This window comes from Micromys minutus (genome assembly GCF_963924665.1).
Source record: "Micromys minutus genome assembly, chromosome: 27".
Taxonomy (NCBI): Eukaryota; Metazoa; Chordata; class Mammalia; order Rodentia; family Muridae; genus Micromys; species Micromys minutus.
Window position 1 is genome coordinate 18184394 of NC_137962.1, and position 23816 is coordinate 18208209.

Here is a 23816-nt window from a genome sequence, read left to right on the forward strand (position 1 = left end):
CAGTGTCTCCTGGAGCCCATTCCTCCTCTGCCTCCACTGCCTGCGGCTGATAAACCCCTTATCTGGCCCAGGCAGGGGAGCCTAAAGTAAGGATGGGAGGAGAGGGAAGGGCTGCTATCACCAGCAGGCTTGGCCCCTATCTCAGGGAAGGGGAGGGGCTGTCTGCCTAACACTTCCTATAACACACTCCTTGAGGATCCCCAAGCACTTACATCTTGGGAAGAAAGGGCTGAAATACTAGGTGTGGTGGCACGTGCCTTTAATTCCAGCACTTGGGAGGCAGAGGTGGGCAGATCTCCGTGAGCCTGGTCTACATAGCAAGGTCCAGGACATCCAGGGATACATAGTGGGACCTTGTTTCAAAAAACAGCAACATAGGCTTAGACCCTAAACTGAGGAACCAAGAATAATTCCAGGATGACTCCTGATGTTTTCTCCCAGAATGGAAAATGAAACTTCAATTCCCAGACTCCAGAAGACTGAATTTTGTCTTTGGACAGAAATGCCATTTTTTTTTTTAAGGAAGGAAGAGAAGACATCTTGCTGAGAAAAAGTAAAGATGCTTACTGTGTGCCCACAGAGGACTATGGCCAGAGCATGTGAGGTAGAAAGTACTCCACTAAAGAACAGAACATTGGAGTTCATGGGGTGGTTGATGGCACCCGTATACTACTGACAACGCTCCTTTCTTTTGGGAATTCTGCACGGGACAGGACAAACTTTTGACCTGGTAGAAGCAGCTCTAATACCTTTCTTCCTTCAACACAGGTTGCAGGAACTCTTTGTGCTTGGGGGGGGGGGACCTGGGGCCATCAGCTGGTACAGTAGGATGCCCCTGTGTCCTCCTCAGCAGAACAGGAACAGGTTATTACAGCTGCCTACTGGGGAAGTTGGAGAGATGGAACTGACTTGGCAAGAGATCATGTCCATTACGGAGCTGCAGGTGAGTATGGGGTGGGCTCTTGCCTGGCCAGAAGCAGAGAGTAGGGGGGTATGAGGAACACCCAGGGGTTGTAGGCTTCTGTCCAGCTGCTCTGCTTACACCTCTCTCTACCACCCTCTGCTCTACTCTTTTTATCTTCTCATCTGATTGGACTCTCTTCCAACTCTGCCCATCTTTCCTCATTACCACCCCTCATCCTTAGCAACAAACTCTTTTCCTCCAGGTAGCAGAGCCTTAAAGGGCCTCAGAAAGGGGAAGATAGATTGTGCTGGGGTCCTCTCCTCCTGAATGTTTGACAAAGGGGTGTCTGTTGGTCTAACAGTGGTGCCTTTGTCCTCAGCTAGGCTTGAGCAGGATAGCTCCGCTAAGTAAGTTGGGGGCCTTGTTTGTAATATGTGTTCTCCTCCTCACTGCACCTGGGCCTGGACAGAGGGTTAACCCCTCATCCTGGGCTCTGTGCCTACCTCTACCTCAGGCCTGGTGTCCTCGGGATCTGCCCTTAGACACTCCTCCCACACACTGGCTCCCTCTGCTGGGCACCGAGGAAATGGCAAAGCCCTAAACATGACCCTTTGACCCTAGATAACCACAGCAGAAAAGGGTTCTGAGGGTCTGTCTTGGATAATAATGACCTTGTCTTCCTGAAGAGAGTAAAGGAACAGGAGCTATTTGGCCCAGTAAGAACTTCTGATAAGGAGATGCTGTAACCAGTTCTATGTGAGGTTGTCTTCTCTGAGGTCTCAACACTGACTTTTATTTCTGTTAAACAGCCTTTTCCTCTTCATTGCCTCTCCCTCTCTTCCTCTTTTCCTCTCTCCCTCCCTCCTTTTCTCCCTCCCTCCTTCTTCTCCTCCCTTTTGATACAGAATTTCTTTGAGTAGTCCTGGCTGTCTTTCCAGAGTGTCTTTGAATTCAGAGATCTGGTTGCCTCTGTGCCCTAGTGCTGAGATTAAAGGTGTGTGCCACCATGCCCAGCTTCTTTCTTTTTCCCAGAGTTTCTCTATGCAGTCCTGGAACTTCCTTTATAGTGCAGACTAGCCTAGAACTCAGATTGGCTTTGTCTCTTGAATGCTGGGATTAAAGGTGTTTACCAGCATAATCTATCTTCTAAACCTCTCTCTCTCTCTCTCTCTCTCTCTCTTTTGTTTTTCTTTGCAGGGTCTAAATGTTCCAAGTGAGCCATCTTTTGAGCCCCAAGCACCCACCCCATACCCTGGGCCACTAACACCTTCAACATACTGTCCTTGTTCAATTCATCCAGATGCAGGCTTCTCCCTTCCTCCACCAATGTATGAGCTCCCAGGATCCACTCCCCATATCCCAGACCTTCCATACTCCTATGGCAACATAGCTATACCAGTGTCAAAGCCAGTTACCCTTCCAGGCATGCTCAACGAGCCCCTTCCAGACTCCTTAGCTCTTCTGGACATTGGGCTGCCAGTGGGGCAACCCAAACCCCAAGAAGACCCAGAATCTGACTCGGGATTATCTCTCAACTACAGTGATGCAGAATCTCTTGAGCTAGAGGGTGCAGAGGCTGGCAGACGGAGGAGCGAGTATGTGGACATGTACTCAGTGGAGTACCCTTACCCACTTATGCCCAACTCTTTGGCCCACCCCAACTATACTCTTTCGCCCACTGAAACACCCTTGGCCTTAGAGTCATCTTCCGGTCCAGTACGAGCTAAGCCTGCTGTCCGTGGGGAGGCGGGGAGTCGGGATGAGCGGCGGGCCCTGGCCATGAAGATTCCTTTCCCTACGGACAAGATAGTTAACTTGCCAGTAGATGACTTTAATGAGTTGTTGGCACAGTATCCGCTAACGGAGAGCCAGCTGGCTCTAGTTCGGGACATCCGTCGACGGGGCAAGAACAAGGTGGCAGCCCAGAACTGTCGCAAGAGAAAACTGGAAACCATTGTGCAGTTGGAGCGGGAGCTGGAGCGGCTGGGCAGTGAAAGGGAGCGGCTCCTTAGAGCCCGAGGGGAGGCCGACCGCACTCTGGAGGTCATGCGCCAGCAGCTGGCAGAGCTGTACCATGATATCTTCCAGCATCTTCGGGATGAATCTGGCAACAGTTACTCACCAGAGGAATATGTACTGCAACAGGCTGCTGATGGGGCCATCTTTCTGGTACCCCGTGGGACCAAAACGGAAGCCACAGATTGAGCTGGCCTAGAGGGGGTGGATACTGGTGCTAGGAACGCCCTATTCCCTTCTGATAAAGGTACTTCCCAATTCCAGAACAAGGCTCTGAGTTCTCCAGACCAAAAGAGGGCAGATGCAACCTTAGCATCCCTAAGTTTGAAGGTGTATTTGGTGAGATTTGCCTGGAGGCCAGGTTGAGTGTTGGCTTCTCAGGTCTCCACCTCCAGTCCAAGCTTTGATCCATAAAGAGATGTGTGGAAATAGCTTTCCATTGTGTCTTCTTTGAGGGTCATGAAGCCAAACGGCCTCAGAAATCACTGTTTACTGGAGAAAAGGAAGTCCTGAACTTATTTAAAGCACATATAAAATTTGGGCATGAGCAATACAACCCACCTGCCTTCATAGCGGCTTAGAGTCAAGAGCCTGGGTGCTTTGAGGAACTCCCATCCTGGGTGGCCCTCTCAATTCATTAATGCCAAGAGCTGTCAAAGTTGGCTGTATCCTCTATGGAAGGTCTCTGGAGCATATACACACACAAACACTTGATATACTCACACACAAACCCTTTTTAGTTTTCTCCTGCTTCTCACTCTGGGTCTGAGAGGTTAGACCTTTTGAAGCTCAAGTGACTATTGATTGGAATGAGATTGAAGAGGCACTAAAATTAAAAGCATTTCACAGCCTTGCCTTAGTCATGCTCCACATTTAGGTATGCACTGCACCTAGAGCCTCAAGAAAACTAGGCAACTGAAGAGGCTCCAAACCAGCCCTTCCTGGTTAAGACAATAGCTATGCAATCCAATGTTGGGAAGATGTTATTTCTACACTTCTAGATAGACAGGGTGGACCAAGGTAGTCTCCAACTCATAAAGATCTATTTGTCTGTCTCCAGTGTTGGAATTAAAGATACGGTATGTGCTAGCACAATCTAGCCTTCCTCTTTATATTTTGTGACTATACTATATTCATGCAGGCTCCTGGAGATCAGAGAGGTGTTTCCTTGAAGTTAGATGAGTGCTGGAATACTTAAGTAGGGTCCCACACTAACTCAAGCTGGCCATCTACTTGTGGAGTAGAAAATGACCTTGATCTTCAGTCTTCCATGTCAAATATTAGAAAATGCAAATAGATGGGATTCCTGATGAACCCCCCCCCCATCAGTGCAGATGCTGAGACTTTTCACCATGTCTCCACAAGCACCCTCTGCCAAGCCCATCTCGGCATTCACTTTGTGGCTGAGTTCAAATTGTCTTTCCTGGATTCTCTTCTCTGGGCTTGAATTTGGCTACAGCTCAGGCTGGGGCCTTGGTTTCCAGAGGGTCTGGGCTGGTTTGACTGCTTTAACTAGGATTACTTCAGTGGTGCTAGGGGTAGGGGGTGGGGGTGTTGAAGTGGAGTGAATGGGAAAGTCATTCTGGTCTTGAGATTTATGGTTTTGCTTCCTTGACACTGGTCTCTTAAAATGCCAATGATGAGTCTGCTTTTCTCTAAGCCAGCACTTCAGTAGCTTCTGGCTTTGCAAGGTATCTGTCCAAGGTGCCATGACCTGCTGGAAAGGGTCTGTCTGTCCAGCTACAGTCCAGAGCCAATTTTCTGCAAAATTAACTTGCTTTGTCCAGGTCACCCCAGATACCACCTTTAACTTCCACCTGAGACTGGAGACTAACCCTAACCCTCCCTGTAATCTGTCTGGAGATTGCTGTTCAGGGACTGCTTCTGTCCTGAGTTTTAGTTGTATGGTCAAGAGCCTTGAGGACACAGTAGCCCTGAGCTAAACTAAGATCATCTTCCAGGGAGCAAGCCTAAAGTTGTCAGGTCCCCTGGCTAGAAGAGCCCCGCAGTCTTACGGGTAGAGAGCCTGTGCCCTGCCACATCCCCCTCCTTTTACAGGAAGGTGGGAAGCCCTAGGCAGGAACCATTCTTGCCACCCAGGGGTCCCTGAAGTCTTCTGGTCCTCAACAAAGGGTACTGAGACAAGGATGGTGAGGTTGGTTGTGCCCAGTTTAGTGCTGTCGTCTATATTTCTTGGAGTAAGCATTTTAAATGAATAGCATCATTGTCTATAAACCTACCTCATCTTCCCTTTCACTTTGAAATATCAGCTATGGTGTAAGCCCAGTGCTCATGCTACAGGCAGGAGGATTGATTCCTGGTACTAACTAGATGCTTGGGTTTCAGAGTGCTGGGACTGGAGGCATTTGTCAACATGACCAGGCTATGTTTGTAGATTTTAGTGTGGATTCCAATCTGGGTTAAAGAGTGAAAGCAACTCAATGCTTCTATAAATGCCACAAAGACAAGAAACAGAAGTTAATTAAAAAGTTTATTTTATAAAAAAACAAAGTAAGCCATTCACAAAATTGAATGATCTTTAGCAGTACAGCCAAAACCAACTGCATGGCAGTGAGAATGAAGTACAGTGGCCCAGGATAAAGGCTGTTCTCAAGGCTGTTCCTGTAAAGAAGGAAAAAAAGTTATATGGCTTCACAGACTCATTTAGACTTCTGGCTTGTATATATAGTTTAACACAAAAACTCACCTTTTAGCCAACAACTTCTGCAGAATATTTTAAAACAAATTTTATGACAGCAGTTAAGCCTCATAGCAGATTCCTTCCTAGAAAAGCAAACAACATTTAGAACTAGCCTTTTGTGAGGTCAATTCCCATCATTAAACTAGTCCCACCCCCTCCCATTAACAATCCACCCATCCTCCCACCATCGGGGAAATGTTATCTAGTATTACTTTGAGCCACTGCTTTAAGAAAATGGGTCAAAGGAAGGTTAAATAAAATTAAAGGGCCAAAACATTGTCACAATAGAAATATATCCACTTCCTTCAAGTAGGATTAACAGGGTACTAATTAGATAGATAAAAACAATTCATCTCCAGAAAAACCAAGTGCAGCTTTAACTGGACTAGTTTTGGCTCAATATAATTAAGAGAAATCCAACAGAAAATAGGACTTTACAAACTATATGGATGTAAGTAAAATCTGTTCTTACCTAGCAGCATAGCAATAAACCTTTCCTTCTGGCTCTGCCTGCTAGTCCTAAGAGTCAGGTGTGCCTTACTCTTGTCTGCCTCCTTCCTTGCGATGGTCACTCAAACTTCACTCCCTCCTAGCTTTCATGGAGGTGCCGTGGCCTGCCCCTGGCTTATCTGTACTCCACATACCACAAGTGTCTACTCTCAGCTGTAGAGACTCTGAGCTGGAAGCCATTCGCGCTATGCTTGCTAGCAGTTCCTAGTAGCTGAACATCTCCTGGATCTTTAAAGGCATTGTCCCGATTCCTGAGGTATCTGCAAACTCCCTCAATAGTTAAGATTCCACCTGCTATTGCAAACTCAGCCAGTATCATGGAACTACCATCCATGCTTTCCCCCACCCCCTCTCCCCCACCTCCCCACTCCCCCATTCCCCAAAACTTCCAACCAATATATATATATATATATACACCCAAGAGATGGAATACATAGTCCTGTGGTAAACAGTCATCTATGCTACCCAGTACAATGGCACTTAAAAAGGGGAACCAAATGGGAAACTCATAAGAGCCTATGCACAAGTAACAATTATTGGAAGTAACTTTTCAAACTCATTCTCTATACAATTAACACTTGAGGACAGTAGTGTGAAGGAAAGCTGCCGTTTATACAAAATTACATTGTTAACTATATTTGTAAATTTAAAATTTCAATGAACCAGAATCACCTATAAAAAAACCTTGAGACACACCCACCCACAACCCAGTTAAACTGCAGTTTTCCTTCACTACAGCCTGTGGATTAGGGCAATTAGAGTTCTTACTAAAGATGCCCCAACACTGCTAATCTCTGGATTTATAGGTGGCATTAACCAGCAGTTGGGTTCTATGCTGGCAGAGCTTTGAACTTGCACTGCAGTAACACAATCAACATTTACCAGGGGTATTGGGTAGGGAAAGTCCAAATCTCTGCCAGTCCCAAATCCATACAGTTGTCATTCCATTCAAGAGAATTAAATCGTTTATTGAGTACACATGATAATGGAGATACACAAGCTTCATTCCCATCTGTTTTTTATCTGATACCGTTATTCATTTTTGATATTGCATAGGGTGTGCCAACAACCATTTTATAACCAAATTGTGACCTTGCTTGGATGACCCTTTCAATGGTGAAACTCATTAAGTTACAACAGTAACTGGCAGTTTAACAACACCAAGGCTTTTGAAGACAATGGCTTCTCCACCCAAGCAACCATAAATAAATTCCAAATGGAACTTGGCACTACCCTGAAGGAATTCTAACTTCACACTGTTAGGGAAGTTTACCAAGATGGCTTCAGAGTAGACTAACTTTACACAGCACATTAAAAAAAAAAAAAAAAAAAAAAAAGACACATTTATTCAGCGTCATGATCAGACTATTACATTTAGCAATCAACAGCATGGGTAAAAAAAGGTCTACAGTAAAACCTTTTGTTGGAATGCTTTACACTTTCCACAGAACAGAAACTAAAATAACCTGTTATACAATTAGTCACAAATACAGTCCTGGAGTTTTTGCCCACACACATGAGTATTGTCTAAAACATGTCTTCTTTGTAGCAGCTAGGCCCTGCCACCACTGTGCTTGGCTGAGTTCACAAATCTGTTGTAACCTGTAGCTTCCCTGTCACTTCTCTGGCTCTCCTCTCCTGCTAAGCTTTGTTTCCTGTTGAACAATATGGAATAAAGTTGTTAATCTAAAACACATTAAGACTCAAGGCTACAATCCAATAGAGCAAGTTGTTTCCCACAAATTTTGCTGAACTGCATATTAACTTAATATCCACCATTTTACTGCAATTATAATGTTAACTATGTTGCACTGCTCAGCTACATTTGGGTTATTGGGTTCAATTATAAAATTTAGTGAATTACAAAGGAGTCACTTACCTGGCTGTGATTAGAACCTCCTGCCACTGCCATAACTACTGCTGCTGCTGGAACCACCATAGCCACCTGGAGTATTAAACAATGCTTTGCTTTAATACTTGGTGCCAATGATTTTGCAGTAATTGTTAATCATCTGTTTAAAAATGCCCCTGGCCTTAATTAAGATGACCTAATAAGGATTATATGACCCTCTTGATGTCCTTTGAAGGGAGATTTAACTAGTCTTTCATCACATCATAGATACCATACCTTGGTTTCGTGGTTTAGCAAAGTATTGGCCTCCACCACCATAAGGGCCAGAGCTCCTGCCTCCAAAATTTCCTCCCTTCATTGGTCCAAAATTTGAAGACTGGTTGTTGTAATTGCCAAAATCATTGTAGCTTCCACCACCTCCAAAATTGCTTCCTAGAAATAGAAAAGCCCTTATTGACTACTTGAGGACTGACAAGCCAACTGTGTTTAGAGTCCTGAATCAAAGATTATGCGCACGCACACACACCTTCTGTCAGCTCATTTCATGTTTTGAGTGAGGCATTCAGTCAACCCAATATTTAAAGAAAATCAGCCCAACTACTGGCTCAACTAAGTTTTTCTCAATGGCAAGTTAGAATTAACGGTTGTCTTCAATTTTAGGTCAAGACAGACATTTCTTAGATGTTAACAAAATGCCTGAAGTCCCAATGGAATTTAGACACTCAGCTCTAGTGTTAATCTAACTACCTCATGTTAAAGATACCACTAACCACCTACTTATTTTTGGGGGAGGCGGCCCCAGCTTAAAGCCAGGAGGAGGTAGCACAGCAAGCCTACTGTAATGCGCCATGCAATGTACCCACAATGCTTTAAGAGCTTCAAAGTCCAACGGGCATAAACTTCTAAAAGTCTAATCTAGCTCCACACCAAGTACCTGCATCACTGGATACCTACCACTACCACCGCCAAAGCCGCCTCCGCCTCCTCCGTTGTTATAGCTGTCATAGCTGCCACTCCCGCCATAGCCACTGCCCTGGTTTCCATAACCCTGTCCACCACTTCCATAGCCTCTGCTTCCTCCAGAGTAACCAGGGCCGCCTCCTCCATAACCACCTACAAGAATACAAGCCTTCTCAATAAGACAAAAGTATTTAACAAGAAAAATCTATGCAAGTGTAATAGCTAAAGGCTGCTCACAGCATGCACATTTTATGGCACTGATTGAATTTTGTCATGCACTAGGTTTAGTCTCTACTAGCCTATTCTAAAGGTACAGGCTGCCAGAAACCATTACCTACAGACCTAAAAAACTTACCGTCATTGCCAAATCCATTATAGCCATCCCCACTGCCACCATATCCACCACCACCACGGCTGCCACCAAAGCCACCTGGAAGAAACCAAAGCTTTAAACCAGGCTTAATAAATGAAGGAATACTTATCAAAAGCAAATTTCTATGTATTAAAAAGCTTGCTTGGGTAAAGCCCATAAATGCTAGTCAATAGTTTAAAAAAATAAGTAATCAAAAACATACCACGCCCACTGAAGTTCCCTCCTCGACCAAAATTGTCATTTCCACCAAAACCACCTCCACGACCGCCACCAAAGTTTCCAGAACCACTTCGACCTTAAAAAAAGAGATTTTGGTATTAGGCTAACCTGTAATAACTCACACTGCTCCCCACAGTCAAGAAATAAAATCACCTCTCTGGCTGGATGAAGCACTAGCCATCTCTTGCTTTGACAGAGCCTTTCTTACTTCACAGTTGTGGCCATTCACAGTATGGTATTTCTGAACTAAGAGAAAAAAAAAATTAAAATCAGGACTTTAAAAAATCACGTGAACTCCAGAATCATTAAGGAAAATATAGCTCTCTGATACTTACTAACAATCTTATCTACAGAATCATGGTCATCAAAGGTGACAAAAGCAAAGCCCCTCTTTTTTCCACTGCCTCTGTCAGTCATAATTTCAATCACTTCAATTTTCCCATACTGCTCAAAATAGTCTCGTAGGTGATGTTCTTCAGTGTCTTCTTTAATACCACCAACAAAGATCTTTTTCACAGTTAAGTGGGCACCTGGTCTCTGAGAATCCTAAAAGGAAAAAATGACTTTCATTGGCACCTGTGGTGGCCCACGCCTTTAATCTCCCAGTTGAGGTCTGCCTGGATTATAGTCTCAGGTTAAAAAGAACCACCTATTAAGAAAAACTACTCACTTCTCTTGACACAGCTCTCTTAGGTTCCACAACTCTTCCATCCACCTTGTGTGGTCTTGCGTTCATGGCAGCATCCACTTCCTCCACAGTGGCGTATGTGACAAACCCAAAGCCCCTGGATCTCTTGGTGTTTGGATCTCTCATTACCTGTTCAGAGTTAATTCTATCAACACAAAGGCCTCACCTCAGAACCAAAATCCAATTCAGCCTGAGCATGCAAAACTTCAGAGTTGGGGAAAAAAAAAGAACCTTTAGAGATCTTATTAACAAATCCCCATAAGAATGATTTTTACTATCCCATTAATAAGCAAAATTAAATCAGAAGAAATAAGCCAGCTCTTCTTTCTTTTAACCTTACCACGCAATCGGTGAGTGTTCCCCATTGCTCAAAATGGCTCCTCAGACTCTCGTCGGTTGTTTCGAAGCTCAGCCCTCCTATGAAGAGCTTCCGCAGCTGTTCCGGCTCCTTGGGAGACTAAAGTGGAGTAAATTCGGGGTTTAGTGGAGGGGCTGAAATTTGGGTGAACGAATCAACACTACTCATCAACACATACCACACTTTTTTATTGTTCTTTATTACTGCACAAGACCACGTGCTCCTTCCTCCAAGGGCTAGGAGGTGCGGTTGGGGACTCGGGTTGCACGCAGCGCATGCGCCTTTACTTACTTCATACGCACGCGCAACAAAAGACACAGGTTGGTCTGATCCATCGCCATTAAGGCTTAGTATCTTTAACAAGAGATCATTAAACCAAACGGAAAAAAAAAAAAGAAAAAAAATCCACAAACTCCCGACAGTAAGTATATGAATTCTGCCACAGGAACAGTGCGTGTAAATTAATGGCTGTCGGATCGCAGCCTCATGGTGACTATGGGTACAAAATGGCGACCTGCATTTTTTAAAGTAGGCCTTAGCAGTAACCGATCAAACACCGAAAGCAAGGGTGCCAGCAACAAAACAGATCACATCCCGCCATATTTAGTAACTGTAAAAGAAAGCAAAACTGCAGGGCGTGCCTAACTTACCTCTGACTTAGACATGACGGCAGGGAGATGAAAGTCTTCTGCGATGCTTCCTCGGCAGCGTGAGAGAGCAGAAAGGAGTAAGATAAGGAACGTATCCCGCAGCCAACCTTCTGCTCGCCTTTTTATCCCGCCTCCTCGCTTTCGGCATTGGTAGACTCCGCCCTTGCTTCAGTCTTATTGGAGATTTGAAATTGTTCCCTCCCACCATTGGCCTGTGAAAACGCCCAACTAAGAAACGGCATCGGTTTGGGAGTTCTACTCAGTCTCCGCCCCTTTGAGTCATTGATGCCCCAAGGGATCTTATCCTTAACCAATGATTGGTTAGCTAACCAGCCATTTATATTTGAATGTACTCAGGTCTTTAAATACCTTTTATAACTTTCCCACACTTGAACATTACAAACTCACTCGGGAAAGGATGATAGTTAGAAAGTAGATAGCCGGGACTTTCCCCAGCCACTACCTATAAAGCGCATGTGTAATAAAGATGGCGAGTTTACGTCGGCGTAGTACGAAGTTCCGCCTGCTGTCTGGAACACGTGAAATGGCGGGTGGGAGAGGGTTGTGAATCTAGGCGCCTGCGTAGTGGCGGGACCTGTGTCCTGTTTTGCGCAGGCGTTTTGGGCGGAGAAAAGGTCCAAGCCCAGGATTGGTTGCGCAGGCGCAGGGAAGGATCCGTTTTGGCGGGCGGTTGGCATTGCGCAGAAGGCGGCGGTAGCGGTGGCTTGTGCCGCTTAACCACAGAGGAATCGTGCAGGCCTTAGTGTGAGTGATCAATTTAAATCCCGGGTAAGTGGCAGAGTCTTGTCTACCCGTACGAGATCTTGGACCCGCTCCAATTGCACCGGTTATTGTACAAAATGAATGGACCGCTGATCTGGGGGGAAAGACAGTGAAGGGGCTGCGACGGGTCGGGCCAGCCAATAGGACACTTGGGGCGGGATGTTTTATCCTTGCAGGTTCTGTGGAGCTGCGTTGCCGAAGCGTTTGACTGGCGAGTGTATAGGCCAATTGGGTCTTTCTGTAGCTGCCTACCGATCGGTCCTTGGACCATCGGAATGTGGTAGGCGGGTTTTTCTCGCCTGAGTTGCGTCTCTCCGAGCCAATGAGCCCCAAGCGCGCGGTAGGCCGGCCTTCCCCAAGAGGCTGAGGCTGGACTCCAGTGGGGAGCGCGGGAGTTGGTAGGTTAAATTCATAGAGTCTGGAGCCAGTAGGACAACCCCCCCCATAAAGGTTTGTCTTGCATTTGTGGGGGCGAATATTTTATCTAAAAGGACTCGTATAATTAAGGCATCCATTCCGTATATTACCTTAAGGAAAACATGTTTTCTTTTATCTTTGGTACAAAAAAATTACACCCTTCACTTGAGACTGGAAAATGTGCCTTTAGCCTTTGAAAACTTTTAAAGAAGAATATTAAAATTTTAGAGTGAAATAACTATGTAAGTACTGTAATGAAAAGCGTCCAAGAAAAATAAACTTAATCACTGTCAGCTCTTTCATTGGATGCTGTATTTGTGCTTGTATCCCTATGAAAGTTCTTGAGAGCTATGTGTCAAAAGTCAAAACGATGTTTCTATGGAAACAGTGAGGTCGAGGCCTGTATGTTTGAGGGATAATTGCCATTATTGAAATAATGAAAACCTTAATAAAAATTAACACATTTGCTTTTTGTTGTTTTGTTTTGTTTTCAGTCATGTACTTGTCACCACCACTCATGTTTCCAATTCTTTAATCTGAGTCTCTTCTTCGAAGAACATTTTTCTCCCCTAACACTCAAGATATCCTAAGCTCCTATTTCTGCTGTTCATTTGAGCATATCTGATTTGGGGTGAAAAAGCTAGTTCATTTGGGAGGTATTTAAATACTGGGGACAGAAGACTCCACCATCTTTTGGGTTGTTATTCATTGTTTTTGATTCTGTATCTTTTTGTACTTTCTATGCAGTCTCCTTGGTGTTGCTAATGCCCACACTTCTCAGAGGATCTAGACAAATGTATAACTTTCATTTACTATCTGTGTCTGTTGACTTATTCATAGTCTTTGTGATAAGAAAATTCCAGCCTGGCATAGTGGTCAGTGCCTTTAATCCTAGCAGTTTGAGTTTGAAGCCAGCCTCCTGATCCAAGTAGTAAGTTACTTGACAGCTAAAGCATAATCAGACCCTTCTCAAAAAAGAAGAAAGAAAATAAGTTACTCGCATACTTTGTATAAAAGACTGGTGACTTCAATTTAGTTTTTTGTTTTGTTTTTGAGATATTATATATCCCAGGCTGGCCTCACATGAAGAGATGGACCTGTCTTCCCTCCACAGTGCTATCATGCCTGACAGATTTCTAGATAAGGCTCAGGATTTTTTTTTCTTCCAGGCATGGTTTCACTGTGTAGCCCTGTCTGTCTTGGAACTCATTCTGTAAACCAGGCTAGTCTTGAACTCGTGGGTCCATGAGCCACTTGTTTCTCAAGTGCTGGGATTAAAGGTGCCAGCCACAGTTGCTCAGCCTCTTTCTTCCTTTCTTTTAATGTTTCAGTTTTAAAACAGTACCAAAGATGTAAAAATGAATAATAAAGTCTCCATTTAAAATGGCTAATGCTACAATTTATTATGTTCAGATATTTAGCAGACTGGTAGCTAGCAAAGCAGGGAGGAAATGGCCGCTGCTGCCACCTTGTCTTGAAGTAGTCTTAAATTTACTAGTAATCCTGTTTTTTCTCTGGTGTAGATTAGTTTTTGTGTCTTGACATTAAAAGGGGAAATTTTACTATTTCTTAGAGAGTGAACATAGGATTATGGCCAGCCAGTCTGCTTTCTGAGTTTCAGGTAAGGGGTTGGCTACATGGTTCGATTCTGTCTCCCGAATAAACAGGATTGATTACATCTTCAGTGTATGTGACTTGTTAAAAAAAACAAATGGCAAGCAATGGGCTGGATATGTAGCCCTGTCTTAGACACTTTTAATTTTCTTTTACCAGATATGGGCCCATCTTGACATCTTTTTTTTTTTTTAAAAGATGGGTTTCTCTGTGTATGGACCCTGGATGTCCTTGAACTAGTTCTATGGACTAGGCTGATCTCAAATTCTCAGAGATTACTCCTGCCCCTGCCTTCCAGGTGCTGGGATTAAAAATCAAGTGTCACCATGCCTGATATTTTAAAGATTTATTCATTTTATATATGTGAGTGCACTGTCGCTGTCCTCAGACACACCAGAAGAGGGCATCAAATCTATTACAGATTGCTGTGAGCCACCATGTGGTTGCTAGGAATTGAACTTGGGACCTCCGGAAGAACAGTCAGTACTCTTAACCACTGAGCTATCTCTCCAGCCCTCTTTATATATATTTTTTATTTGTTTGTTTTAAAGCAATGTCTCTGTTGTCCATGTTATCTTGAATTTATTATGTAGCCCAGTTTGGCCTTGATTTAAAGGAATCCTCCTGCCTCAGTCTCTCAGGCAATGAGATTACAGGTATGGCCTCACCAAATAAGCATATGAAATACCGTTTTCTAATCTCTATTGTATTCGTTTTCTTAAAAATAAGGTCAATTTCAAGGTTATACATGTGGTTGGTAGAATTCTGGTCTACAGTGCCTGGAACTTGGCATGGTGGTACTGACCTGCAATCCCAGCGGGAGGTAATGGGAAGAGGACAGATCAAGACCATCTTCAGCTACATATCAAGTTGAAGGCCATTCCAGACTCTATGAGACCCTGGCTCAAATCCACCCCCTTCCTCAACAGACATAACTAAAGAGAGAAAATAGGGTAGTTTTCATTGTCCTAATTCATAGGTACTTAGAGATCTAACCTTGGTCTGTAGACTAGAGCACCAGATCATGCCACCTTATCACCAAGAGGATCCCTCCCAACTGTGTGTACTTGTGTGTGTGTGTGTGTGTCTCTCTGTGTCTGTGTCTGTGTCTCTCTTTTTTTTTTTTCCCAGAGAAGTCGGGTGGGTGGGTTAGTTTGAGATAGGGTTTCTCTGTGTAGCATTGGCTATACACATAAATAAATCTTTAAAAACATTTAACAAAAGTTTACCTTTTCAAATCCTGCTGCTAATAGTACATATGTTGAACTATGGTTTTAAAAGTTTAGCACTTGTGTTTAAATGTTAGAGGCCTATCTTACAACTAAGTTTAAAGGGATGAATAAATGAGAAAATAACCCAATAACACATACAACTGAAGTGACTTGTTAATGTTTATGAAAAGAATATTTAGTGTTAGGAATTGAGCATGCTAAGCAAGTGCTTTACTTTTGACCTATATAAGCCCTGACCATACTTTAGCAAAGGGAAAGATTTGTTTGGTATCCAGCCAAAACAGGGTGAAGTTTTTTTCTGAGGAAAGCTAGTGACTTTGTTTATTGGTGCTGGAGTTTCTTCCTTCCTTCCTTTCTTTTTTTTTAAGATAGAGCATCATTGTAGCCCGCGCTGGCCTTAGGTTTTCGATTCTCCATCCTCAGCTTCTCATGATGATGAGGACAGACTAGAAGGTCCTCTTCATGCTTAACTTATGAGTTATATCATGAAACTACAGTATAGTCCTAACTTCTGCCTTCTGTTTTTGTTTTGTTTTTTGAAACAGGTTTGATTTCTCTAAACTTGCCTTGTAGACCAAGCTGGTCTTGAACCCAAAGAGATCATTAGCCTGTCTTTTCCTCCTGAGTACTGGGATCAAAGCTCACCACTGTGTAGCTGACCACTTTTATTTTGTCTGATAATCTTTATTTATATTCATTTACCTCCATCCAAATTGGTTCAGTACTATGCTATATTAAGTTTAAAAACAATGTAGTTATCATTTGATACAGTTTCACTGTTATTCATGAACTTGAGCATTCATCATTAAGAGATAATTAAGCATTTAAAGGCATTGTAAAGGATCTGAGTTCAGTTTCTAGCACTCAGGTCAGATAATTCACAGCTACCCATAACTCCAGCTTTAGGAGTTTGAATACCACTGGGTTTCTTAAGTTCCTGCATGTACACGTACACCCAAACATATATAATTTTAAGAAATTTTAAAAAGAACCTAGGTGATCTTGGAAAAAGTTGCCTTGTACAAACTATGAATTTGTTGGATTCTGTAAGTCACTTGAAGCCACATATTCATTTCTGATAACAACTTTACACTTGTGCTGGCAGAACACCCACAGTGACAACTGTGCCTATGTTTAGTCTGTCCAGGAGCTCAACCCACTAATCCCGTTTGTGGAAAAACCTACACTGTTCTTGTTAGCAGCTATGTAAATATTAGCCCTCTCAGAGTTTGTCTTAGGTTTGCAGGTTTATTTTGGACAAATTATGTCCTGTTTTTTGTTTGTATTTTGAGACAATGTATTACTATGTAACCCTGGCTGGTCTGGCATTCATAGAGATCAGACTGCCTCTGTATCCCACCTGCTAGGATTAAAGACCTGTGCCACTACACCTGGCTGTATCTTGTACTTTTTAAAAAATTATTTACCCATTGATATGAGGGATGAATGGTTTTAGAATGGTTTTATACAACAGGGCACACTATACTTTTAAGTAAGGATTTGGGGCCAGGAAAGCCAACCTGATCCCAAAAAAAAAAAAAAAAAAAAAAAAAGTTGGGCATAGAGAATTATACTTTTACTAGGAGGAAAAGGCAGACAGGTATCTCTTGAGTTTGAGGCCAGCCTGGTCTATATAGGGTTTTCCAGGACAGCCAGAGCCACATAGTGAAACACTGTAAAAATCATGGAACAAAAAGGCTAAGACAGAGGATAGTGAGTTTGGGATTAACTTGGGCTATTTGGTGAGACACTGTCTCAAAACAAGAACAAAAATAAGTCATGCTGAGCATGGTGTCTCACACCTTTAGTCCTGGAATTTGAGAAGCAGGCAGTCAGATCTGAGTTCAAGGCCAGCCTGGCCTACTTACATAGATTCTCAAAACAAAAACAGAAAGGTCTTAAACATTCTTTGGGGAGTTATTTGAAGCACAATTCTTTGTGTTCTGATTGGGTACTAGAGAGGCAGAACCCAGAGATTTGAACAGGCTAATAAACACATTCCCTGTGCTATATATACCATAGGTCCCAGTTACTGTTCTTTGAAGGCTTATTTCCTGTGCTTATTATCTTCTTGTAGCTTCTATAACAGCACACTGCAGAGGATTCTAGAGGCTGGAAATCAGCATTAAATGTCTTGAACTTCTTGTACATACTCTAGCTTCTGATGGCTTATGGCATGAAATTTCTTTGCTGTTTCACATTTTGTTCTTTGCAACTGGGAACTCATTTTATCTCTTATAAAGATGCATATGATTTGTACTTAAGGCTTGCTGGGGTCATTGAGAGTAAATTTCTTCTCATCTTTTAATAACAACATTGCTATGTAAGGTAATATTCACAAATTCATGGGATTAGGGTATGAATCTTTTTCAGTGAGCCCTGGGGACTGTTACCCAAATAAATTTCACCTTATTTAAAGGGGGGGGGGGTGGATTATTTTAAAAATGGAAGACAAATGAAAATTATAAGACTCATAAACTTGGATCTTTTTTCTAAAGAATTGTAAACATTTTTTAAGATTAATTTGATACCTCTGAGTATTTTGCCTAACCCAACCCCCATCTCTCATATGTGAATCTCTCTCTCTCTCTCTCTCTCTCTTTCTCTCTCTCTCTCTTTCTCTCTGGTTATTGTTTTTTCCAGACAGGGATTTTCTATATAGTCTTGCGTGTCCTGGAACTCAACTCTGTAGACCAGGCTGACCTCAGATTCACAGAGATCTGCCTACCTCTGCCTTCTGAGTGCTGGGACTAAAGGCATGGACCACTACTGCCCAGATTGCAGCCAACACCCTTAGAAATCACTAAGCTATTTGTCTAGTCCACAAAATGTGGCAGGGACTCTGTTATGTAGCTTTGGACATTCTAGAACTTGCTTATAGACCAAGCTGGCTTCTAACTCCCAGCAATCCATGAGTCTTAAATTAAAAGACTGAGATTTTTAAATTTAAAAGATTAAAAGATGTGTGTCACCATACCTGGTTGAATTTAATTCTGCAACTAGTCACTGAGTAGACTTTAAACTCATTCCTAAAGCTTACTGGCTTGTTTTATCTATTTATTTATTTATTTTTATTATTTATTTTTCAAGACAGTTTCTCTATTAATCCTGGCTATTCTTGAACTTTCTTTGTAGACCAGGCTGGCCTTGAGTCCTTTTTTTTTTTTTAACCCAATAATTAATACAAATCAAACAGTCTTGGTGCTGCATACCTTTTAATTCCTGCAGTGGGAGGCAAAGCCAAGAGGGATTTCTCAGCCTAGTCTATATATCTAATTTCAGGCTAACCAAAGTTATGTTTGTAAGACCCTTTCTCAACAACAACAATAGTAATAATTTATTCTAACATTTGACCATTGTAATCCTGTGTCATTTTGCTTAAAACTTGAGAAGCGAATACTTGCTTGCTTAACTCCTTGGGCTACTAATACAAACAGACAAACCTGTACTTAAATATATACATAAACTTAAAAAAAATATAGTGAATTGGTCAGACCATTTACTCCCTTCCTAGTGAATTTGGGAGCCAAATATTCTTAACTTTCTGGTAATAAGTACTTCATCAGAATTAAGCACTGACACATTTTTCTACCTTAAAATAGGTCATAGATGGAATAAAGATCTTTATGTGCAGTTTTAATTTACAGATTTTTCTGAGTGTGTGTTGTACTAAGCTTCATAGCTAATGCACCACGAGATTGACAAGATGTACCTGAAAAGATTGTTTCAAGGTCAGTCATAACAAATAGTACTCCCATCTTCGCCATGGAGCCAAGGAAGCACATTGAATTCAAGTACTCCCTGATTGTTATCTACATTTTTCAGAATACAGCAAATTTGCATCTGAGCCAACAGGTATAATTATGTTGGAATAAAATGCCCTGTACTAAAGAGGTCAGTTAACAAGCTGGGAAATCTTAACTTTGGTTTCTGAAGCAAATCCTTGAACTCAGTGTGCCTTGTTCTCATCCCTAAATCATTAAGACTCACTTGTACAGAGCTGTGGAGGGTGATATACCGCTAATTTGTTCAGTATCTTTCAACAGTAAATTATGTCTAAAGATCTGATAAAACATAGTAAACCTCATTTATTTGAGTAGTTAAGAGACAGCAGAGATAAAATTACAGATAATTCAGAAAATTCATTAAAGTTATTTTTTAACTTCCTTTATTAAACTTTTGCCTGTTTCCAAAGTGCTCTCTTGTTCTTTTTCCATAACAGACTATGAGATAGGTTGGGCAAATAACAGCAGGTTAGTTAATTAAAGAATCAATTCATCAAGAGAACATAAAAATCTTAAGTGTTTATACAGCTAAAAATAAAAGCTTCAGGGGCTGGAAATATAGCTCAGTGATAGAGTGTTGGCCTGGAATGCATTAGACCCACGGTATGACCCTCAGCTTCACAGTGGAGGGGGGCTCATATGCATGAAGGAGAAAAGATACAAGAGAAATAGCAAACTTCTGTGATTATATTTGGAGATTTAACTAACTGATAAAAACAAATGTGTAGAAAAGTATCGAAGTAGAAGGCAACATTATAAGCCTGTAGAATAGTTTACAAAACAGCACAGTGTTTTCAGCTGGTATGGAATATATCTCATTCAAAAGGCTGCTATTGTATAAAGTGTTAGTGCAATTGGATTAGAAAGTAGTAACACATCTGGAAAGTCTCCAAATACTTGGAATACTGCACAATACTAAAGTTACTCAAGGGTCAAACAACTGGGAATGTAGCTCAAAGCTTAGCTTATGCAAGGTGCTGGCTTGGTTTATTTCCAGTACCAACCCCCAACAACAAAGAATTTGAGAGGCGGAGGAAGAAGGATAACATGAATTCAAGGACAACCTGGGCTATATAGTGAGAGTCTTATTTCAAAAGACAGAAACAGAAAAACCAAACTCAAAGTTACTTGAGAATAGTAAGTGATAAAAGAAAAAAAGTAGGACACATAAATTACTGATTTGGAATAAAAGAATTGATGCCTCAGTTACTCCTATTAACCTTTGGGAAGCAATGAACCTTAAAAGCTTGGCTTGGTGCTTCTATAACCCTAGCATCTGGGAGGCAGAGGCAGCAGGATTACTGTAAGCTGGAGACCAGCCTAGGCTACAAAGTGAGAGTCTATGCTGACATTTTTCCCTTTTCAACCGGGAAAAGAGAAACTAAAATGATGCCTCTGTTTTTTGTGTCTAACAAATGAAACCCCTATGCCCAAATTGTTTTGTAAATTTTCTCCCAAAACAGACCTATGAAATAAGTAATTAGGGCAGTGTCAAGTGAACTATTCGGTTTGATCGTCAATATAGCTAGGATCCATGTCTACTTACTGAAGTCTTCTTTCCAGTATTTAAGAAATGCGTTTGGGTTGGGTATGGTGACAGGCCTTCAGTCAGTCCAGGCACTCTACCTCTAGTAGTGATACCTTGTTATCGTTTTTTAAGTTGCTTTACTGGGTATAGGTGCTTACTCAAGGACAATCTGGTGGTCTGAAGTCCATCCCAGGACCCACATGGTGAAGGAGAAAACGAACTTCTCCAAGTTGTACTTTGACCTCCATGGACATGCTCTGGCACAAATGTGCCCCTACACAAACATACCTGTACAGATACACAAATGGATAAATGTCTTTCAAATGAAACTTACTTATTTTATGTGTGTGTTTATGCTAGAATGTATATATGTGTACCACATGCTTGCCTGGTACCTGTGGAGGTCAGAAGAAGATATGAGATTCCCTGGAACTGGAGTTCCCACACACTATGAGTTGTTATAATTAATCTACTTGTCTTCACCTGTGGGCTGCTAGGTGCTAGAAACCTAATCAGGTCTTTTGCAAGAGCAGCAACTGCTCTTAACAGCTGAACCAGTTAAAGTTGTAATGTTACTACCTCTTTTTTTTTTTTTAAAAAAAGATTTATTTATTTGCTATCTATCGTAGCTATCTTCAGACACACCAGAAGAAAGCATCAAATTCCATTACAGATAATTGTGAGCCACCATGTGGTTGCTGGGAATTGAACTCAGGAACTCTGGAAGAGCAGTCAGTGCTCTTAACCACTGAGCAATCCCTCCCTCTAGCCTGTAATGTTACCTCTTAAGTAGTCTTTACTTTTCCTTTTGAGCCTCTGACTTTGTAGCTTAAAGCTTTGATGGAACTTACTATGTAGCCTAGGCTTGACTTGAGCATTCAGTGATCCTTCAGCTATAGCCTTGTGAGTGTCACTAGGTCAGCAAACATGCTGCTTTTCTGATCTTTTGGATTCGCTTTGTGGTATGGGAAGTTGAACTCTCAGCCTTTTGCATGCCTCACATGCACTACCCCTTAGCAGATGAAGCTTAGCTGCTTCCGAAGCCCATATAGTCCTCTTTTGTTCATTCATTTGGTTTTTGTTGTTGTTAGTGGTGGTTGTTTCTTTTTTAAATTTTTATTTTATGTACATTGGTGATTTGACCACACGTATGCCTATGTGAGGATGTCGGATTCCCTGTAACAGGAGTTAAAGACAATTGAGGTTCACCAAGTGGGTGCTAGGAATTGAACCCAGGTCCTCTGGTAGAGCAGACAGTGCTCTTAACCGCTGAGCCATCTCTTCAGCCCCTCATTTGGTTTTTTTATTTTGTTTTTGTTTGTTTGTTTATTAGTTTGGTTGTTTTTTTTTTCCCTAAACCTTTATGGAACACTGGCTCAGTTTCCAGCCCATAGGCTGAATTTAGTGCCCACGTGGTGTTTGACACTTTTGACACTTAGTGGGCTCTCAACAAATATCCCAGAGCCCAGCTAATCAGTTTTAGAAAAGGAACAGAAAGACTATATTAATCATCTTTTTGGCACAGGATTTGAATTGGGAATGTGGTTGGAAACTAGACAAAAAGAAAAAAATCTTATTTGGCCTAAATAACACATCAAACACTTGAAGAGCTGGGTGGTCTGAGATCAGCCATCCCCTTAGCCATTTATCTGATGATGGCCTTTCTGTGCATTTAACTATCAATATATTTGAAGTGTGGAGCACACTTTTATTATATTGTGCCATAGTAACTCACACTTAAATGTCAATAGAGACACTTGCAAAGACTTACAAGGTTCAATAACTTCTGGTGTGGGTTTGTTTCTCCTGTCATCACCCATTATATGTTTTTTAACAGCTTTTAAATCGCCACAAAGCAAAATTGGTCAGGATCATAATAGATGGCCCAGAAGCTACCAAGGATACCTTTGTATGGGATGGGAAAAATTCAATACTGGCTTGATTTTATTTATCTAAATTGTAGGGTATGACTTCAATATAATTCATGTTGCAAATACTCCAAGATGATTGCAAAGCACAGAACTGTGCCACCAGTTAAGGAATGCTCTCTTTATTTCCTAAAGTTTAAAGTCTGAGATGTTTCTTACTTAATCATGTAAATTTTTTTTCTTTTCAGCATGTAATTAATATACAATTAGTCAGGTTGCAGTATATTGACTTAAATCATCTCAACAGTTAAATTAGTAATATTTTTATTATAGTTGTATAGGTTAATTTTTATGTGTTGAATGCCATTGCCAGAGTATTGGGTGAATCAAAATTTTTTTAGTTAGTATATGCTAATAACCTGTAGCCCTAAGCTATTAAAGTATAAAATCTGCAAACAATGCCAGGTAAAGATTTTATTTAGGTAGAGGAACATTTTATTTCTCTTTTAACTTCCTTTTTTTTTTTTTTAATTTAAATTGGAACTCACTATATAGGCTAGGCTGACCTCAAACTCAAAAAGATCTATCTGCCTTGCCTCCAGAGTGCTGGGATTAAAGGTATGCAGCACCACACTGGCTCCAACTTCCATTTTATGAGGATAATCTCTAAAGTGTGTATAAATTCATTGTAATTTGCCCATTTTTCTTAAGATTTATTTATGATGAAATCACAGATGTGTGTGTGTATTGACAAAGTTTATAAATTCATGCTTTATCAACATTAAATTGAGAGGAGTGAGTATGAAATTAACACCCACTTGAGAGTGGAGTCTTAAGATGAGTTAAGGACATTCTAGAGGTGGTAGAGTTGTTAGAAAGTACCATCTGGAAGACATTTTTCAATAATGATGCCAAGTTCTACTTTCTTTTAAATGTTGGAATAGTTGGGTATATATTATGTGCCCAGTGGTTAATTTACCAGCGCCTTAACTAAATTTTATGACAACTTAAGAGGAGAAATTCAGTAGATTTTAATGGGAGGGAGACAAACATTCAAATAGCCTTTTTTGAGATATAAGAATTTGTGTGCAGTTGCTAGACATACTAGTTTATTAGATTGACATGTCAAACGATTCTGAGGATTGAGTTCTGTAGTCAACATTTATATAAAATAATAGTGGTCAGAGCCACTGCCCCTTGAGGAACCCACAACCACTATTGGTACCCTCTTGTGCTGCTTGCTTGCTTCTTCCTTCCTTCCTTCCTTCCTTCCTTCCTTCCTTCCTTCCTTCCTTCCTTCCTTCCTTCCTTCCCTCCTTCCTTCCTTCCTTCCTTAAATTTATTTATTTATTATATAT

The 23816-nt window shown here is 41.6% G+C and overlaps 3 protein-coding genes across 7 annotated transcripts in view; 2 read left to right on the top strand and 1 right to left on the bottom strand.

Moving 5' to 3' along the window:
- Nucleotides 1-829: 829 nt before the first annotated feature.
- Nucleotides 830-3109, top strand: NFE2 (nuclear factor, erythroid 2; the record flags this gene model as incomplete). Its single annotated transcript, XM_080939243.1, has 2 exons — nucleotides 830-943; nucleotides 2102-3109. 2 exons carry the CDS (start codon nucleotides 830-832, stop codon nucleotides 3107-3109), a joined length of 1122 nt encoding a protein of 373 aa, XP_080795369.1.
- A 2285-nt stretch (nucleotides 3110-5394) lies between these two features.
- Nucleotides 5395-11332, bottom strand: HNRNPA1 (heterogeneous nuclear ribonucleoprotein A1). Of its 4 annotated transcripts, XR_013975596.1 has the most exons (12): nucleotides 11232-11332; nucleotides 10564-10680; nucleotides 10206-10352; nucleotides 9871-10081; nucleotides 9689-9781; nucleotides 9519-9611; nucleotides 9299-9373; nucleotides 8938-9096; nucleotides 8260-8415; nucleotides 8011-8076; nucleotides 5628-5704; nucleotides 5395-5542 (listed from the first exon to the last, which is right to left on the bottom strand). XR_013975596.1 is itself a non-coding variant. In XM_080939900.1 (11 exons), exons 1-10 carry the CDS (start codon nucleotides 11244-11246, stop codon nucleotides 8021-8023), a joined length of 1122 nt encoding a protein of 373 aa, XP_080796026.1. In that variant the 5' UTR covers nucleotides 11247-11332; the 3' UTR covers nucleotides 7074-7786; nucleotides 8011-8020. The 4 variants fall into 4 exon arrangements, 3 of the variants coding, with proteins under 3 accessions (XP_080796026.1, XP_080796025.1, XP_080796027.1); XM_080939900.1 differs by lacking the exons at nucleotides 5395-5542; nucleotides 5628-5704 and adding an exon at nucleotides 7074-7786; XM_080939899.1 differs by lacking the exons at nucleotides 5395-5542; nucleotides 5628-5704 and having other exon boundaries at nucleotides 7074-8076.
- A 562-nt stretch (nucleotides 11333-11894) lies between these two features.
- Nucleotides 11895-23816, top strand: part of CBX5 (chromobox 5) — a 37002-nt gene continuing 25080 nt past the window's right edge. Inside the window, exon 1 of one of the 2 annotated variants that reach the window (XM_080939565.1) lies at nucleotides 11895-12020. The gene's annotated coding sequence lies outside the window, so the exon portion shown is untranslated. The remainder of the gene's footprint in view (nucleotides 12021-23816) is intronic. The other variant, XM_080939566.1, reaches the window with a different exon arrangement.